The following is a 21,257-nucleotide window of genomic DNA, read 5'->3' as shown; positions in this document are numbered from 1 at the left end:
GATGCGTGATATACTCAGATTTGTGAAAATAATGATTGTTATGCAGTAATTATGTCAACAAAAGCAATGATTAGGAAGAAGCTCGGTATATTTAATTTTTTGTTGCGCTTGCTTCTCACAGTTACTGTGTATTAGGGCAATGATCCCTATTAAGGTGTAATAAGACTGGTTATTCCACACATTACCAACATCCATACTAACTCCACCTGAAATGTTATAACTGACATCCCCCTCCTCTCGGCTAGCCGAACTGTTAAGGCTCCGTTCCACTGACCTCCGCAATTCCAGAGATCTCATCCCCATCAGTGCTGCAACATCTTGTACCAGCATAGATGACCCGACACAGTTCACTTCAATCCTTGCTGTGGCAAAAACTGATTTTGAATTTGTGACCCCTGATAAGGGTCATAAATAGCAGAATAACCTTGGCTGAAATAATGAATGTTCAAATAACATTTAAAAAATATTTGATTCATATTGGGTTACTGTTATGGGTAAATATGTAATATTGGTCAAGTTGGAAGATCCAACATTGTAAGATATATTAGCAGTTTACATATGTGGATGTACGCTCTGAGACGTTCTGAATTTTACTGTTATATATGCACCTTTATCTCCAAAGATAGCGATTAGTACAGCTAAATTGATGTAATTTGTTATATTTTATTTGATAAATGATGAAAATAACATAGGTCACCATCAGCCAATCAAATAGTAGCTCCCAATAGTCTACAGTAACTTGCAGTAATTTGCACTCTTGATATCATGAAACCCTGTTGCAAGAATCCCTAAACATTTACAACCCTGTGATGTCATTGATAAAGCACTCTGGTGACACTACAATGGGCTTCTGTGGGAAAGTTCGTTGGGAAGATAGCTACTCTGCAGCATAGTGTACTATGAAATTCTTTAGTGAGGTTTTGTCTATGCTTTAGTGTTGTTTTCTACAATACCTTGTAGTCCTCTGAGGATCAGACACAGATCAGTGACATCTTTTCTCTTTCAGGCTATTCTTCAGAAGACATTATCCTTTGAACACTATCACATTCTGTGACCTGGATCCACAGGAGAGGAAGTACGTCCGCGATAGTACATATCTTAACAATGTACAAGTGGTTATTCAATAGAACACAAGGGTATATGGATAAATACTATTGCGATGACCTCAATACTCACTTTGTATATACATATATTAACATAGTTGGTGTTCTATGCAAAACTGCCTTCACATTTATTACATTCTTTTCTGCATCATCCATTATACATTTGCTATATAATGTAAATAATAGGTTTCTGTCCTTCAGATGTGTCCTCATACATCTAGCCTCAATACGCCACGCAGCGCAACTTGGCTGGCATGAGTGGGCTGACAGTCGCAATGCGATGTGTCTAGGAAACAAAATCAGACTGTGCTGATTAAGTTGACATGTGACACTTGTATATCTCTGTGCACCTGAGTCTGTATATGAAGCACAACAGAACTTGGAATGAAAAAAGCTGCAGCCACTAGATTGTAGCACTTCGTCTACAGAGTCAGAGATTCAGCCATGCACAGATATACAAGTGTCACATATCAAATTAATCAGCACACTTTCCTGGTGCATCCTAGACTCATTTTCAGCAAAAAAGGCGAAAGATGCCCGGCACTAGCAGAGTCTCATGGGACCTGTCCAGTGGCGGGCTGGGCCGGGGGGCAGGGTGACATCTGCCCCCCGGGCCGGTATAGTTTTAAGCATTTGGGGCCGACCAGAGGGAAGACTGTCTGTCTCTGCCGGCTTCACACACATGTAGTCTGAGCAGCCTTGCTCAGTCCCTATGAAACAGCAGGCAGCCTGTATGCTCCGTCCCTGCCCGGTGCCAGACCCACCCCTTCTCCCAGGCGGGCTCTCCTCCCTTCCGCGCCCACTCTCTCCTTACCGATCTTCAAAGATGACACACGCGACAAGCAAAGCAATTAGAGAGCTCCGCCTCCAGCAGCCTACGCCTGTCCTCCCTCCGCACTGACACCTGCAAACCGCCGTTCTCCTGCCAGCAGGAGCGGAGCCATGAGCTGGGTCACTGAGCTGTGGGTGAGTGTGGCCTTGTCTCCTGCACACCGGAGGAGTTTGTTTAATGTACCATAGTGGCTGTGCTAGTGAGCCGACCGGGTATATCACCTCCTGGGAGTTGACTGTGGTAGTAGTGAAGTGCTGTGTGTGTTCCTGTGATCACGTGTTTTGTAGTGTGTTTTATAGTGTAGTGTAATGTGCTGTGTAGTGTACCTGTGCTGGCTTTGCCCTTACCTCAGGCTTCTGGTAAGGGCACGCACCTACATCCCCTCCTGTGGTCCCCAGCACAATGTGTGTCAAACTCTGCTATAACATTCCTTCAAGGGGGCAAGGCATGCCCCCAAATGAATGAAAACCCGGGTGTGCCATGAAAACAGGCTCCTAATGCCTCGGTTTAAAATAAAGAAGGTGGGGGCACCTATACTCTTTCTGGCACAGGGCCTCAAACTGTCTACTTATGGTGCAGGCTGGGCTGCGAGATAAGTCGTCATTTTGTCTCATCTCCCAAGAAGAGCGCAGTAAGGAGTAGCAGGACAGCAGCATAGCAAAGCTGCAGAAACAGAGCCGGAAACTGAAGGGACTGTATCAGCAGGATTAGAGTGAGTACTTGTATTGGGCTGCCCCCATAGATCTGAGGTGTCACTGTAAATGGATTTTTTTATCGGACAAAAAGCAGGGGTAGGGTATGAGAGACCGGCAGTCGGGATGCTGGCTGTCAAAAGACCGACAGCAGCATCTCAATGCTCAGAATACAGACAGGGTCTAGGTAAGTATCCTAACCCTCATTTCTTACATCCTAACCCTACCTCCCCCTGCAACCTAAACCCTAACCCTCCCTGTTAGTTCCTAAACCTAACCCTCCCCCCTGGTAGTGCCTAACCCCCCCCCCCCCCGCAGTGGTCCCTAACCCACCCTGGGGGGTGCAAAACCCTAAACCCTAACTTCTCACCCCTGCAGCCTAACCCTAACCCCCCATGCAGCTAACCGATTGTTTGTTTTGAGGGTTAAATAAATATATGTTTTAATGCCAAGTTAGTAATAGTCTTATTTATTTTCACCTATAGAGTTGTATTTTATTAACTACGTATATTAATCATACTTTTTATGATGTGTCTAGGGACCCTATTTACTACAATCCCCATTTAAAATGCGGTTGTAGTGTGATATGTTCACCTAAATTTGCATTGTGAAATTAGGAAATATCATGGGGATTTAATAAAAATCCCTTGTAGGAACAGTGCTTGTGATAAAGCTCTGTCCCTACGAATCCCATCCGCAATCTTCTCACTCAATTTTTTGCAAAAAATACAGTAAGAAGGTGCCTGCACATGTACCAACGAGCTCACAATACACCCGCGAACGCGACCCCCTCGCCCTCACTTTCACTTACCTTTGGTGATCGTTGCTCCGGTGATGTCGTCTGGGGCTCCTGTCAGCTGGTCTCTCGGCTCTTGCACTATGACCCTGGTCAGCTGTTTTATGCAGCAGCTGACCAGGGTCACAGTGCTGGAGCTGGGAGACCAGATGCCCAGAGCCCCAGAGGACATCACAGGAGCACCGATCACAGGTCCCTAGATGCAGGTACTGTAAATTTTATTAAGTATTTTTATTTTTTTGCAGTGATCACTAGGCCCGGCTCCCAGCTCTGCTCTGCCTGTTAGAGCAGGGCAGGAATCTGGGAATCGGGGGAAAGCCTGGATATCGCCATCTCCAGGTGGTGTTATTATCACAGGACTTCCCCAGGTATTTTTTCACAATTTATCTTTAGTTACTCTGGCCAGATAACATTTCCCATTACTATTATGGGAAGTGTGATCTGCTTACTAAAGAAAAAATGCTAATTAGTGCTTGGAGGAGAAATGTATGACTTTACCTCTAACTGCCCTTTAGTACATCTGTGTGATACTTCAATATCGTGAAACGGTGGTGAAAACACCTGTTTTCACAATATTTTAGTAAAAATAATGTTGATAAATAGGCCCCTCGGTGTGTGACAAGTACCAGCGCTCACATTTGCATGTAGATTTTATGTAGTATTGTTTGTAAGAGATGCCCAGTTTCTCTCTCTGGGTTAAGCGGATTTGGGCATATATGCTCCCACTTTGCATGTATGGGAAAAACTTGAATATTCTCCCCTACGCACAGCTGTCTACATCCTGTGGTACAATGACCTTTATCCATATGTTTGGTTTGCTACGAATCATCTACATTGTGCATCAGCCTATACAAAAGATGCGCATGGTAAAAGACATATTTTTACACTTACAATCAACTCTGTGGCTGCAGCGGTCACCATGCCCTCACTGAGCTTCATCTACATGAGATTGCCTATTACAGCCCAGTTACTCCTATGCAGCCATGAGTGGAGATGTGCTTGGAATGCGTGCAACTCTGTATCACTTGTAATTACAAATGCCCGGTTCATGCCCATTTTTCCATTGCCGAGTGTTTATGGAAAGCTAGGGCCACTTGCTTACAATTGCCCCCCAGGCTAAAAGTTGCCAGCCAGCCCCTGGACCTGTCGCACCGACATTGGCCTTTTTTGCGTGTCTGCAGCAAAGATGTATAAGGACACATCTTTATGTGACTAGAGCCTGTGTGTTACACAATATATATATTTATATACATTACTGAGTGCTTGTGGGACACTTATCCATAAAGTTTTACCTTCTCTAGGTGGATGAAGACAGATGGAAACCCAGCAAAGTAAGTGTCTGATCATAGCAACATGTATTAACCAATCATTTTCAGTAATTATAATTATTAAGGGTATCTCAATCTGACGAGTGTTGGACGCTGAGGGTTCCTGCATAATTACAAAAAAACACTATTTAGAACGGGGATCTCAACCACTATCCTCAGGAACCACTAACAGGTCATGTTTTGTGGATTTCTGTTTGTGGAAACACAAGGGAAAAATTACTGACCCAGCAAAATAAATTGATTAACTTGTCTAGAATAAAGAAATCCTCAAAAGATGACCTGTTGGTAGTCCTTGAGGATAAGGGTTGAAGACCCCTGGTTTAGAATGTTCTTTAATTTTGCTGGTGTCTTGGGGCACAGGTTGCTGAAACATTTAGCCACCTAAGGGGGAATTCAATTGCACATGATATTTTTCTGTGCGGTAAAAAAGGGATTTGACCGCAAATTTTTTTTTTTGGGGGGGGGGAGGGGGATTCAAATACCCCCTGTTTTTTCCCGCATGAAAAAATACTTATTTTCGAGCAAAAACACATAGGATTCGGGATAAGTTCCCAGATCCATGTGTTTTCGAGGCCACAAAAAAAGGCACTTATTGGGATTATCCCCGATAGTATCGGCTTTCTGTCAGCAGCCCAGCTGGGTTGCAGTAGGACCAGGTAGACTGCTGCCGCTGAGCAGCAGCTGTCTCCCCTCCTCTGCGGAGGTAGGGGTGTGTGTGATCACACTGATCGCGGCCCCCTGGCCTGGATTTGCCCCTGGCTGAGGCCTCCCCCCCTCAGCGAGGCCTCCTGCAATTAGGACATGCCCCCGATAAATTCCGATTTTGGGGCTAACTGAATTAGCCGCGGGGATCAATTAGCCGGCGGTAAAGTTCTGTGGCTAAGTTTGAGCCACTGTTTGGGCCAGGTTTGTGACATTATGTATATAAGTAGGATCACACAGTGCACAGTTTGGAATCAAACCCATGGTCCAGGCTGTGTGACGTAGCAATGCTAACTACTGTGCAAACATTCAATGAATAGGATGTCTTTCCTGTTAAAACCCATGGCATCACCCTTTATATTATACTATATATTATAATGTATCATATGTGTCACAAGTGGTGACATGTTAGCTGGACAAGCAGGAGTTAATTAATTAAAATGTTTGTACTATTTCATACTGCTTTGTATACAGACTCAGACATGCACAGATATACAAATTTTGCATATCAATTTAATCAGTACAATCTCATGAAGTTCTTTGTTGCATCTGATTACGACTAAGACGAATCGCACGGGACCTGGCGGCTCGCTCTCACCAGATGTCTCGCGCCACATGGCATATTGAGGCGTGAGATGTGACCTCACATGTGACCTCATATTGTGTATGAGGTCACATCTGCATGTAGCAGGTCCATTCTATGAACACTAGAATATAACATGTTGAATCCTTTTCAATTCATATCCTACCGCCATTGGCCTAAATATGCGTATCCTCTCCCCTCTCCTAGGCTCTTTGGCTTTGTGGCCAGAAAACAAGGAAGTACAACGGACAATGTCTGTCATCTATTTGCAGAGTTGGACCCCAAACAGCCCGCCATGGCCATTGTCAACTTTGTATCACGGGTGATTGGCTTACAGAAAAGATGAGCCCCCCCCTCCCGCCTAAATGTCTTCTGTCTATGAAATAGCCGGAAGTTTGAAAAATAGACTCTTAAGATGGCAAACAAGAATGTGCATTATGGGAAAGGGAAGCAATGTGGGTTCCATTACTGCATGGGAAAGATAAGCAACAAACCAAAAACAAAACCATATCCAAAAGCTAAAAGAAAACAACAAACAAAAAGGACGCAAATGAGGAAATTGCAACAAACCCGTTTTCCGATTAAGTAGAAGACAACTAGTGTGACTGCTGAGATCTCATTGGCTCTTGGCTCAGCTTATCAAGGGCATCGTTAGGTAGAGGTGTTCATTTTAAATTGACTATACACTGCTGCAGATGCTAAACAATATATACAGCTATATACAAGCATATATAAAACATATCTAGCATACACACAATTTATAATAACTTGTTTAGAAAAATATATTATAAGGCTATATTTTGTATAAATGCATTGAGTGTACAAAGCTAACTATATTTACTGTCTTTTTAAAATCACAACTTTTAATGGACTTTTGCTGTATCAAAATTAGGCTACATCATGGAAGACAGCTGAGTTTGAAGCATTTTTTAGAGCATGTTTAATAGGTGGATATTTCTTTATTAGACAGTGTTATTTGCTGCCACCTACTGCTCAAAGTAGAGGTTGCTTCCATATGAGGCTGTGGAGCAGATTTAATACCAACAAGGATTTGAGCAACTGGGCTTCTCTTGGCAAGTCTTTAAAGAGACAGTAAATTGTGGTGTAGCCTGTTTATCTGTATTTTGCTACCTGCCAAATGGGAATAACAAAGCAGATATTGTTGAACGATCAACACCACAACAAAATCTCACCTAAAATATATTTATTTCCAAGATTCCTAGTTATGTATGAGGGAGATATACATCTTTCACAAACTATTTGTTCAATACTGAGACTTCTTAAAATGTGCCTTGTATAATCAGAGGTTTCATTACTTTATTGTAAACTAGTAAAGTGAAGCTTAGCCTAGACTAAACATCATTTTACTCCAGGATGTAAAAACTCACAAACGATAAAACATTTAGAATATTTTGAGCTCTCATTGGTCAAAATATATATGGACTAAAGTGTAGCTTCATCCCTCAGTGATGTCACTGTTTCCTGGTGTATGGATAGGCTGCATTCTCAGTGATGTCACTGGTTCCTAGTGTATGGATAGGCTGCATTCTCAGTGATGTCACTGGTTCCTAGTGTATGGATAGGCTGCATTCTCAGTGATGTCACTGGTTCCTAGTATATGAATAGGCTGCATTCTCAGTGATGTCACTGGTTCCTAGTCTATGAATAGGCTGCATTCTCAGTGATGTCACTCGTTCATAGTGTATGGATAGGCTGCATTCTCAGTGATGTTACTTGTTCCTAGTGTATGGATAGGCTGCATTCTTAGTGATGTCACTGGTTCCTAGTCTATGAATAGGCTGCATTCTCAGTGATGTCACTCGTTCCTAGTGTATGGATAGGCTGCATTCTCAGTGATGTTACTTGTTCCTAGTGTATGGATAGGCTGCATTCTTAGTGATGTCACTGGTTCCTAGTGTATGGATAGGCTGCTTGCTCATGGATGTCACTGGTTGCTAGTGTATAGATAGGCTGCATTTTAATTAATATTAGATTCAAAAACACAAAAATATCAGCTTCAAATGTGTGTAGGCGAAGGGCACATTTTAAGAGGATAATATTTATCAATATTCCATTAAAGAAAAATCAAGACAAAATTGATTCTGCCCCAGACTCACACTGCTTTGCCCCAATTTGCAATTTTCTGTTCCACAATCTGATAACCCCTCTTAGCTGCAAGAAAATGGGATTAATGTTGTATGGTAGTAAAATACCATTTGTTTTACTAAGCTCGCCCCCAGATGGAAGCAACAAGTGGCTTTATCAAACTCGTACATGAATGGTTTAAAATTATGATATCTCCAATTATAGTGAACACAGATCCATTACCAACTTTGTGGCTAATCCACTGTTATTTCAAAGCATTTATATATGTATATGGCATTCATTGAAATATATTCTTTTAGTGCTGTGTTAAGATAGCCTTATTCTGTAGCCAAATCCAGCTGTTAATATTGTACAATGAGATGAGACGGTAACCTGTATTCTTACTAAATACTGCTCTACTCTGCACTGTATAAACCACAGAGGCCTCTGCTGGAACAAATTCAGACTACTACAACTATTGCCCCTGGTAAAGGCTGCTCTCTAGTAAAAACTTCCCCATCCCGGTCATGTAATGCGCTATGCTCACTATCTGCCAGAACACTACTCTGTCCGGCTGCGGGAGAAGTGTGCAGCTCTGCTCACTATACTACTGAAATCTATGCTCTGGGGTGTGCATAAGAATCTCTTTGTAAGAAGACTAGTTGCTTGGGCTATATGGCTATCTCATCCATTCTCTATCACAGGATCAGTATAGGATTGTGTGATACATTCATTCTAAGGCAGGGGTGGGCAATAAGCAGCCCTCCAGCTGCTGATGAACTACACATATACTCTCACTCAGAGTAAAAGAACAAGCCCTACTAGTTTATTAAGCGAGGCCTGTACTTACTATAAACTTGCAGTCTGATTTATATATATATATATATATATATATATATATATATATATAAATCAGAAGCAATATCCCCTTTTTATCTGCTGTATTGTCGGCACATACATTATTTTATATCAGTCTGCAGGAGCACTCTGCTTGCCGTCACATTCCATACCACCCGTCCATAGGCTCTCAATGTTTTTAGATACACATATGCACATCCAATATCCAGCAGTATTCCAGAATGCTAATGTGTTACATTTCAGTGCAATCCCAAAGCATTGTACATACCATTCATTGCTGGATAGAAAATTGTGGTCAAGAGCAGAGGACGCTATAGGTGTAGATCATCTACTAAGGTTCAATATTCATCATACACTTTTTAATATTTATCAATAATTGTATTTATTTGCTTGACACATTGATGAGTATATTCAGATTATTGCCCCATTTACAAGTTAAGTCAAAAAGTGACCCAGGTGAAATTCTTTTGCATTCGTCCAGTTATATGTTATCAGTGCTGCAGTTTTTAATATATAAAAATAATGATATTGCAGAAAAATAACAGTAAGCACATAGTAACAATTAACAATGCATTATATTTTCTACACAAGAATGGCAGAATTACCTGATTTATCTGTGTTTTGTGGATGCTGAGGGGGAAACCGTTTTATGAAAATAAGGAATTGTGATGTGTAAATTAGGATTTTAATGCTGTTTTTTTGATTTGCACTTTAGTAGATCTACCCTAGCTGTCTCTTCCTCTGCACTGTATATGCCCCATGAAAACAGTATAGTGTTATTTACGCTGTTACCAATTATTTTAGCTTATTACTAATACAGTATTCCATCTTACGACTTATTAAACTTCATGGAACTATACTCTTCTAGTATATAGTAAATATAGATTGAACGGATGGAATTACAACATATATAACTCCCAAAGATCTAGGTGTCAGTAGGATACATTATGACACTTCTGTGGAATCTTTGGTACTAGAAATGATTAAAGGGATGTAACCATACCATGTTAGAATGCAGCATTATAATTGATATTTTCCCTTCGTGTAAAGAAGGATTTAGCATGTGAGAGGGATTCAGAGGATGGCGATTCCTGGGGAGGTGTGCGAGTGTGTTTTGTGTGGGTATACAAGGAACATGTTGTTCTTTATAGCGTGACGTGAAGACGGCACTTATGTAACTGCTGTAACCTTTGGCCCCCTGTGTGTTCCACAAGAGACCACCCCTGAGCGCAAGAACGGATCCCATTGAGTGCCTTACAGGCTTAACTGCCAGGTCATTGTATGCATAGAACCAGGCTCTCTGAGTGCAGGGGGTTAATGCAGAGTGCCGGATAGTGTCACCCCTCTGGCTGCAGGGTTATTTTTAGAATGCTTCAGCAGTGAAAGGGTGATTAGTGTGAAAGGCTCCATGCAGTGTTTATAGGATGGCTGGTTCATGTGTTATTTATAAAAGAGGTAACTTGTGTGGTTTTTTTAATTCGTAGCAAGCTTCGCTTTTGATTCTGTAAATCGGGCCTTATTGGTGGTGACAATAAAGGAGCATTATTATATTACATGGTACAGGCTCTTCTGAATAATACAAAAGATTATTTGGTGTAGTGGCTCCTCTAGGAACAAAATTGACAGACACTTTTGTGCATACAGATAACTTCAAATGATCATTTGGGCCCATATTTTAATAACATTTGAAATCCAATGGGCAGAGTGGTTTGTACATCAGCACTGGACATGGCTTAGGGCAGCTTCATGTAACTTAACTTGTTGAGGTGCAACCTTCTACAACTTTTAATAAGTACATTGCTAGAACTTTGTAGCTTTATCTGTGATTTCTATATGTGTATTGATATCATCAGACAGAGTTTTGTTATTTGCTCTTGGAAATGTCACAGCTCTGCACAGATACAGTTGTATACAGAGAGGCTCTATGTCCTATCTCATGGTAAACAAAACAAAACTTACCGATGATACCAAGCATGACTGAAAGGCACAGAATCGTGACAACTAAATATTGTGGGCTGGAATGTAAAAGCTAATACGTTAATGTCATGCAAAAATCAGGAAATCCCCTAAAAAGTCATATCTGAGCCTGTACCCATAGGTAATTGCTTTGTACATGATTGGTCATGTGATACATCATTCCCATTCTATGTACATTCAGCATATGCATTATAAGTTATTTGTTACACATGTGGATGATATTTTTGTAATAAGGAATTTGGGAACAAGTAATGGTTTCTCCTAAGGGATTAAATGGTCACTTGATGCTCTATTTGACTGTTATTGTATTTGATATCTCTGAGGCCTTTTTATCCTATAGAAAAATTCTACTGTAAAATGAATGAGACAATATGTTCCCAGTCTTTACGTGTCCTGATGCTGGTATATGTACAGTCCTCAAACTTTGGGGAATCTCGCCATGTTGCCTTATTACAGCGATCCACCAACCATGCTCCTAGTCAGCCACTCTATCACTGATTCATGTTCTTCAATGGACAGAATGCTAATTAGCCGGCCTAGCTTTTCTCTATCTAGTACAATAAGTGAGGAATGAATAGTGTATATAGTCACTGTGTTATGGTTATATCATTATGTGACACCACTTCTCTTATTCACGCATGTGAACTCACACACATGGACACAGAGAGGGGGCAGATGGAGTCACACATGCACACGCCACCAACGATTGTGGCCTCCACCAGGGAGATCCTCTGACAACCATCTTTCCCAGAGGTAAAGATTGGAGGTCTCCCCAGTGATAGAGAGCCACGTTGCCTCGCAAGTTATATTGCTTGCTCTTCACTGGACACAAAACCTGTAATATATGGACTATTAACCAAAGACATTGTTACAGAGGAGTTATTTTGCCTGGCATTGCCGTAATAGAGCACTTTGCTAGAGATGTAATTACTGCTTGTGTTCCCATCTCTTCATTCACCCAGACTATGTAATCTCTGCATTGCAGAAACTTTCCAAATGCCTGTTATACCTTAATGCCAACTATCTGGATACTGAACACTTTTTATACTGTGGCTTAGAACAGGACAGCACATTGGCCAAGTGCATTTACACTCTAGGACCCATAGAAACACATTCTGGAAATCTTGACGTCTGCAGCTCGATTCAGGGTTCCGAGGATCACACGTCTCATCTGTAATTTTCATATATCCTCAAAACATTTATTTGGTTTAATCCAAGACTCAAACATCCAGTTATGTGGGGTTAATTCCAGGAAAAACATCTCAATGGAGAGAAACACTGTGCTAGAACAAATGCAACATCATTGCCAACCTCGCTGGTTTCCTTAAAATCTCAGGAATTAAATTTCAGATTTTATTCTCAAGACAAAATGTTAGACATTTGCTGCAGTAATTCCCCCCCACCCCCACACACATTCAAACACAATACACATTAAGGGTCAGGATGTAACAATTGCAGTTGGAAAATAAAAAAAAAGTTGAAGATATATAGAAGCAAGATTTCTATCTATATTCATGGTTCAACTCACTACAAGTATTCCAAGTTTCATTATTTACCCAATATGCTGCAAGATCTATAATAAAACCTATCAGTCTTATTTTTAAAAAGAAAAAAAACCTTCTGTCTTTCCCCTTTACATGCTACGTAAATTGGTCATTAACACTTTGACTGGTCGAGGTGCCATCTTTGCTGTCAGCCCCTCTACCAACCACAGAGTTAAGAGTCACTGACACTCTGTCGATTGGGAACCACCATACACACTGGCGAAAGCGGGATTCTTTATAGAATTTCTTAACACGCTTATTTTATATTTTTTTGCGTCACAACCTATCAACAGCAATCAGTAACCAAACCAATAAAATAAAAAAAAAGTTAAGAAAAAAAAATTAAAAAATATGAATAAAAAAAAAAAGGATGAGAATACCCCCTCTCTGTATTTATATAGATGGAAATATACTTTATATTTTGTATCCATGTGCTCTTAATGTTATCACTTGTATAAATATATGTGCCATTTGTTTGTTTATTTTTTTTGCTTACGTTAAATAGAAAATATAGCTTTCACTTTCTGTTTGTACAGATGTCTGTAATTCTTTGCAAATTATTGTATGGCTTTGTCAGTGATAACATCATATAAAATATACTTTTGCTTGGAACGCTCTTTTGTTTGTCAGATTCAAGTTGCTACAGTATATTATTATTTAAATACATGCCACTGCCACATATTACATGTTGATACCAAACAGCAATAATACTCATGTTGGAAGTAGCAGGTCATGTAGTGAAGATTTCTTTCTGCAGGATAATTACTATCCGGGTCACACAGATTAATTCACCTGGGTATCTGGGCATAATTATCAAACCATGATGAGCATTGTATCAGCTGTTGTAGTAACATTTTAACTAGCAACAAACTATTTATATGGACTAAAGCCAATCTACAGTTGTACACTGACCATGATGGATTTAGGAAAATATAAAGTGTGTATGGAAAACAGGGACGTTCCACTCTCCTATAAGGCAAACTGCCTCCTAACAATTGTACAGGTATTCACAAGAAGTAGATGTAGTAAAGTATCAGCAAAGCAAGCTTTTCCCTGCCTAGTTTTAAGATAGTATCTAAGTAATTGCACAAATATGGTTCTCAAGGCACCCCAACAGTTCAGGTTTTAGAGATAACCATAGAAAGTGTTGTTATAAAAGGTTGTGCTAGTAGGTTATGCTAAACATAAATATGTTGCTGCTTTGGAATGAAAGTTGCATCCCAAAATGCCCCAGGGAAATTAGTAACATATAAATATTTCTAAGCGCATCCGTATATATCCAATTCAATAAATAATACCTCATTCGTTGTGTAATGGATAAATATCAACTTTAAAAATACATATAGGGGTGGGTGACTTAATAAGCAGTAAGAATATTAAAAATAAATAAGATAAGCAATATAAATATAATAAGCAAAAAAGGGATTAATTCATAAATAGATCCTAGGAATTCTAACTGTTGAATTTTCAACTGGGACTCTAATACCGGTATACATAAGACAAACTAGTACGTACATTAGGAAAGAAAACAGACCACAAACAGCAGCGTCTATACTGTATGTTAATTCTGTTCCACTTCACTTTTACCGCTAATTGTGTGGTTAGGGTGCACACAACGGGGATACACTATAGGAGCGGATTACTACACGTTGTATGTGTGCTTTATCAGGTTTGCAAGTAGCAGCTCTGGCAAAAAGGTCTGCATAAGTATGCACGTTCATGTATATTTAAATTACACATGAGCAAGATGTGGCAGCCGGTGGGTGTATGTGCTGTGTCTTCAAGTTGCTCCGATATATGTAAAGGGGAGGAGGGTTGGTTACCGTAGTCTTGGTATATCTCCGTATGATCCTTTACTGGAAACACCTGTGGCACATACCCGACCTCGCTGTCCAGCTTTCCGTCTCAGCGGGGTCGATAGGAAGGGTCTTAATTAACCTCATTGTGGTGGCTAAGAGACGCTGCAAGCACAATTGTAGCTTTTGTATAAACTGAGATACTTGGGGGACGACTGAAACGTCCCCCCTCAAGACGCACTTATGATGCAAGGGTCTCGCTTCCCTCCTGGGCCAATCTGAAACGCTTCCGTACAAAAGCACACAGGTCCCCTCGCACAGAGAAGGACAAATTTGCCATGCACATCGAGGGCAAGCAGCGTACTCCAGCCAAAGCCAGCCTACGAAGGAATACTGCCCCGCCACCAACAAAAACTAATCCAAAAAGGATAGCAAATCCTTTCTCGCCCTGTCCAAAGCAGAGTACTTACAAGCTACTCACCAAGTCAAACGGGGAACAATCTCAGACCAAACAATCTTCACATTCAGCCATCTCAAACCTAACTTCATTCAACACCTCCCGCAAACGTACAGTCAACTCAACCCCTTTTAAGTGTCCAATATCATTACCACCGACATGCAACCCCAACCAACCAGGCACACCCTATGTAGCTGCGGAGGAAGCAAGCAAATCAAGGACAGACTCGACACGCAAACCATGTACGCAAATCCACTGCACCTGCCGCCCTCCAAGCAACAAAGCAGCACACCTAGCAAGGCCATGTCGTTCCGCCCAAAAAATATAGGAATATCCCACCAGCCAAACCAGACTGTCTTCCACTTCAGTTGCTGTAAAGTAAAGAACAAACCCTAACCGTGAGAACCGCACCAAAACCACACCACCACGAACACAACTCAAAGAAAGAAAACATAGTAACTAACTAGCAGGGATGCATAAAAGGGGAAACAGTGAAGCCGAGTGAAGAAGAAAAACTAAAAAACCCTACCCATGAACCAAATGGAGCCAGATCTAGGTTCCCGGGGAAAAAGATGAAAATATACCTTCACAACCCCAATTGTTTAACGCTAGTCATTCAACGATTTGCAGGTAAACAAAAGTTTTCGGGTTGCGCAAGGGGCGCCACTACAACTTGTCGCAGCGCACGTAAGTCTTGTAAGCTGACGACTTCCACCTCCCTATACTCAATGGAAGCGGGAGAAGCCCCTGTAATATCTGCGCAAGTAGCTGCCCCGATTCAAAACAAATGGGTACCATAAGCTGAAGCATCCATTCCTAATTCGCCCAAACCCCGTTTAAAAACAGCAGCGAATTGAAATTGGTAAGAGGAGTGAGTTCAGCATGTAATAACCATTGTGAGCCGCCAGATGGGCGCACACCCAAGTAACTGAGGCAGGGTCACCCATCTGCCCTGTCCCGTTTGTTTTGTCTTAGAAAACCTAAGCTTGCAAAGCACAGCAGAGTTCCTAAAAACAATGTCAGACAACAAGAGGCTGGAGGATGCTGATGACTTACTGGCCACCACCAACTCACCAACCCTAAAAGCACCAAAGAACGCAGCCAAAAAGGCCAAACGGAAAAGGGCAGCCTCAACTGCATCAGAAACCACCTTTTCCATTACCGCCAGCAAAGCCTTCAGCAGCTGCCTATCAACGGGCCAACGAGCGGGGAACTCCTTCACCAAACCTTTAAAGGCTTTAGCCTAAATAAATTATTGGTGGGATCGTGTAGACCCTTAAGTTTACAAAAGAATGAGATTCCCGCCAGTGCCGCCACCATGGGGGCTTAGACCGGCCCTACTGGTAACGATCCCAAACAAATGAGAACAGCAAATCCTGAGAACTCTTACCCTCCTGGGATGGCTAAGTGCAATAAGTTTGCCAATCATGCCAAGCTGACGAGTATGATCTGAGGGTCACGCGAGGCCTTCTAAGCCAGCCTGATAATCTGCCACACAAATGGGGGGCAAATCAACCCAACATTAGCAGCGGATGGAGTAAGCATGCAAAAACGCGCAAAAATTAAAACGGGACAATGAATCAGCAATTTCATTCGCAACCCCAAGGACATGGCAGGCTCTGAATCTAATATTCGCCTTCAAACTAGGCATGAGCGGGTTCGGATTTTAGAAATCCGAGCCCCTCCTCGGATTCTCGCAGGTTTTCGATGCTATAAAAGTTCCCCGCGTCAGCACCATTTTTCACTCCGGCTGTGGACAGTGAAGAGGAAGGGTGGGGGTTGTTGTGCTGGTGCTGCTGTTGTCCATAGGGGCTGTGTACAAAGTCCATAGGGGCTGGCTGGGCTGTGTTGTGCAGTGCTGTTTTCCCATAAAGGCTGTGTAGTCCATAGGAGCTATGTGCAGACAGAAGAGCAGGGGCTTCAATGGCTCCTGTGTCACTGTAGTCCTAAAGGGGTGCTGTAGTGTTGTCCTGGGGGTGATCTGACCATCACGGGTGCTCCCCCCCAAGTGCAAAACATTTTTTTTTGTGTGTGCGTTAGCTGTACATGCATCAACAAAGTAGCAGCGCCAAGAGTGCACCTGTGTCATAAGTCAAGGGCCGGCTGGTCTGTTGAAGGGTGGTGTAACCCCAAGTGCCCATATAAATCAAGTGTTTTTTTCTGTGTTTGTGTGCGCCTTGGCTGCACGTAAATCAATATCACATATATGGTGGACAAAAATTTTGAGGATAAAATAGGGAAAGATCAAGAACCACTTCCTCCTACTGCTGAAGCTGCTACCACTAGTCATGACATAGACAATGACATGCCATCAACGTCGTCTGCCAAGGCCGATGCCCAATGTCATAGTAGAGGGCATGTAAAATCCAAAAAGCCAGAGTTCAGTAGATTTTCCCTTAAAAAATAAATTTAAATCATCTGAGGAGAAACATAAACTTACCAATATGCCATTTACGACACTGAGTGGCAAGGAACGGCTAAGGTCCTTCCCTATGTTCATGACTAGTGGTTCAGCTTCACATGACGATGGAAGCCCTCCTCATCCCGCTAGAAAAATGAAAAGAGTTAAGCTGGCAAAAGCACAGCAAAGAACTGCGTTCTTCTAAGAAGATATCACAAATCCCCAAGGAGAGTCCAAGTGTGACGCTGGTTGCGATGCCTGACCTTCCCAACACTGGATGTGAAAAGGTGGCTCCTTCCACCATTGCACGCCCTCTGCAAGTGCTGGAAGGAGCACCCACAGTCCAGTAGCTGATATTCAAATTGAAGATGTCACTGTTGAAGTACAACAGGAAGAGGACATTGGTGTAGCTGGCACTGAGGAAGTTGACGAGGAGGATTCTGATGGCGATGTGGTTTGTTTAAATCCAGCACCGGGGGAGACGGTTGTTGTCTGTGGGATGAAACAGACCATCACGGTCATGCCTGGGCAGAAGACCAAACATTCCACCAATTTCCTTCTCAGTCAGGATCGGAAGTAGTCCTGCAGGCCATGTCACTGGCATGACTGACTCTCCTATCCGGGATTCCTCCGGAGGATCCTGCATTGCTATGCCTACTGCTGCTGCTGTTGCTGCTGGGAGTTATTCATCATCCCAGAAAGGAAGTTGAAACACCACTACTTCTTTTACTAAGCAATTGACCCTCCAACAGTCCTTAGCGAGGTGGATGAAGTACGACAGCAGTCCTCCTGTTGCAAAGCAGATAACTGAGGCCTTGACTGCTATGTTGGTGTTAGACGTGCATCCGGTATCCGCCATTGGTGCAGTGGGATTTAGACAATTGATGGAGGTAGTGTGTACCCGGTGCCAAATCCCATCTAGATTCCACTTCACTAGGCAGGCGATACCGAGAATGTACTGAGACGTCAGAAAGTGTCCTCAGTGTCCTAAAAAAATGCGGTTGTACCCAATGTCCACTTAACCACGGACATGTGGAACAGGGCAGATGAAGGACTATATGACTGTGACAGCCCACTGGGTAGATGTACCGCCTTATGCAACAACAACAGCAGCGTAACCAGTAGCATCTCAGAAATGCCAGCTCGTTCCAAGGCAGGCTACGCTGTGTATCACCGGTTTCAGTGAGAGGCACACCGACGACGACCTCTTAGGGAAACTGATGGAAATCATCACCCAATGGCTTAACCCACTTAGACTCTCCTGGGGATTTGTGATATCTGACAACGCCACCAATATTGTGCGGGCATTACATCTGGGCAAATTCCAGCACATCCCATGTTTTGCTCACACAATAAATTTGGTGGTGCGGAATTTTCTGAAAAACGACAAGGGCGTGCAGGAGACTCTTTGAGTGGTCCAAAAAATTTCTGGCCACTTTCGCCATTCAGCGACTGCGTGCCGAAGACACAAGCGCCAGCAAATACTCTTCAACCTGCCCTGCCTTCACCTGAAGCAAGAGGTTGTGACGCGGTGGAACTCAACCCTCTATATGCTTCAGAGGATGGAGGAGCAGCAAAAGGCCATTTAAGCCTATACATCCACCTATGACATAGGCAAAGGAATGGGTATGCACCTGACTCAAGCGCAGTGGAGAATGATGTCCGTGTTGTGCAAGGTTCTGCAGCCCCTCGAACTTGCCACACTTGAAGTCAAGGCCTGATTCAAAGCCGGACGCTCTTTTAGAGTGCTCGCTCTGAGCAAGTGCCCTCCCTCTCTTTTTTTAGAGCGGCCTCCTGGCCGCTCGCATAGCTGTGGGTGACCACCCACAGCTATAGCGAGCGGCCAAAAAGATGGTCTCGATGGTCAAGACCATCGCGACCATCGGGCTTGCGACGAGACCCTTGTGGTAGGGTCTCATCTGCCGCAAGCCCTGGAGTGCTTTTGGCTCTATCAGAGCCAAAAGCACTCCCACTGACATCACTTGTGACTTCCCATGGGAACGCCTCCGTCTGGCCAGCCACTCCCCCGGCACGCCCACCAAAGGGGGCGTGCTGTCACTCACCATCGACAGCACACCCCCTTTGTAGCAAGACCCATAGTGACGGCTTGCCCGTCACTATCCGGGTCTCGCGCATGCGCACGACGGAGCCGGATCCGTCGTGCGCATGTGCACTGGCCCAACATTGACCCGCTTGCGAGCGCTCAGCGCTCACGAGCGGGTTTGAATCAGGCCCTCAGTACAGACACTACCAGCTTGAGTCAGGTCATTCCCCTCATCAGGCTTTGCAGAAGCAGCTGGAGAAAGTGAAGGAGCTAAGACGGAGCGATTCCGCTCGGTATGTGGGACTTGTCGATGAAGCCCTTCATTCGCTTTGCCAGGATTCGAGGGTGGTCAATCTGTTGCAATCAGACCACTACATTTTGGTGTTCGATCCTAGGTTAAAAGCCTACGTGGTGTCTCTCTTTCCGGCAGACACAAGTCTGCAGGGCTGCAAAGACCTGCTGGTGAAAACACTGTCAGCTGAAGTGGAACGTGACACGTCAACAGCTCCTTCTTCATTTTCTCCCACAACTGGGGCTGCCAGGAAACAACTTAGGTATCCTAAGCAACCCGCTGGTGGTGATGCAGGGCAGACAGGACCAAGTTTGGACATCTGGTCCAGACTGAAGGACCTGCTAACAATTTCTGACATGTCTACTGTCACTGCATATGATACTGTCACTATTGACAGAATGGTGGAGGATTACATCGGTGACAGCATCCAAGTAGGCATGTCAGACAGTCCGTACCAGTACTGGCAGAAAAAATTAGCAATTTGGAGGCCCCTGTACAAACTGGCTCTATTTTACCTGAGTTGTCCCCCCTCCAGTGTGTACTCCGAAAGAGTTTTTAGTGCAGCAGGGAACCTTGTCAGCGAAAGGCGTTGGAGGTTGCTTTCACAGAATGTGGAGAAGATGATGTTCATGAAAATTAATTATCAATTCTTCCAGGAAGACCAGCCTCCAGAAAGTACAGAGGGACCTGTGGTGGTGGATTCCTGTGGGGACAAATTAATACTCTGTGAGGATGAGGGCAACACTGAAGAGGGTGAGGAATTGGTGGATGAGGAGGATGAGGACGACATCTTGCCTCTATAGAGCCAGTTTGTGCAGGGACAGATTAATTGCCAGCTTGTTTTGTGGGGGCCCAAAAGAACCAATCATTTCAGCCACAGTCGTGTGGCAGACCCTGGCGCTGAAATGATTGGTTTGTTAAAGTGTGCATATCCTGTTTATACAACATAAGGGTGGGTGGGAGGGCCCAAGGACAATTCCATCTTGCATCTCTTTTTTTTTTCTTTGCAGTATCTACTCTTTGGGGCCCAGTTTTTCAAACTGCCATCTTGTCTGCCATTGCAGTGCCACTCCTAGATGGGCCACGTGTTTGTGCTGCCCATTTGTGTCGCTTAGCATATTCATTCAGCTTCCTCGGTGCAACCTTTTTGCCTAAAAGAAATATTATGAAGTGTTCAGAATAGACTGGAAATGAGTGGAAATTAATGTTATTGAGGTTAATAGCGTAGAAACAAAAAAAAAAACCAAATTCTGTGATTTTAGCTGTTTTTATTCTTTTTTCCAAAAAAATACAGATACAAAACCCAGAACCCAAAACACAGAAGTGTGGTTTTGGCAAAACCAATCCAGATCAAAAACACGAAGAAAGATCCAGATCCAAAACCAAAACACGAAAAGTGGCCAGTGCAGACCCCTACTCTAAACAGCGTAAAAGTAAATGTAACAAAAGTTGCAAAGTCAGGGGGGGGAGACGCTCTTTGATTGTTAATAGCATGGACTACGCCCAGATTGTCACACCAAAAATTAAAACATGCTGATAACTCATACGCAAAGACCACAGCTCAACAGCCACTACTATCGGAAAAAGTTCCAACAGTAACAAATTGCTGGTAAGTCCCTCGTCACGCCAATCCGAAGGCCACGGGGCAGCGCACCACTCCCCGTTGAAATAGGCCCCAAATCCCGACGAGCCAGCTGCATCAGTGAAAAGCTGTAGCGTCTTATTAGCTACAGGAGGTGAAGGCCAAATGCGTTCGCCATTAAATTT

General features: G+C 43.1%; 1 protein-coding gene across 3 annotated transcripts in view; it reads left to right on the top strand.

The window, feature by feature from the left end:
• The window catches only part of TNS1 (tensin 1), a 754,643-nt gene extending 741,531 nt beyond the window's left edge, over window positions 1–13,112 (top strand). For all 3 annotated transcript variants that reach the window (XM_088463870.1, XM_088463869.1, XM_088463871.1), the window contains 3 exons: window positions 1,007–1,075; window positions 4,725–4,754; window positions 6,244–13,112. In XM_088463870.1, the coding sequence (XP_088319996.1) occupies window positions 1,007–1,075; window positions 4,725–4,754; window positions 6,244–6,382 (238 nt within the window). In that variant the 3' untranslated portion in view covers window positions 6,383–13,112. The remainder of the gene's footprint in view (window positions 1–1,006; window positions 1,076–4,724; window positions 4,755–6,243) is intronic.
• The last annotated feature ends 8,145 nt before the right edge of the window (window positions 13,113–21,257 follow it).

This window comes from Taudactylus pleione, unplaced genomic scaffold, assembly GCF_031769625.1.
Source record: "Taudactylus pleione unplaced genomic scaffold, aTauple2 ptg001477l, whole genome shotgun sequence".
Lineage (NCBI taxonomy): Eukaryota > Metazoa > Chordata > Amphibia > Anura > Myobatrachidae > Taudactylus > Taudactylus pleione.
Note: the sequence above shows the minus strand (reverse complement) of the source record. Positions and strands in the feature narration are given on the sequence as shown.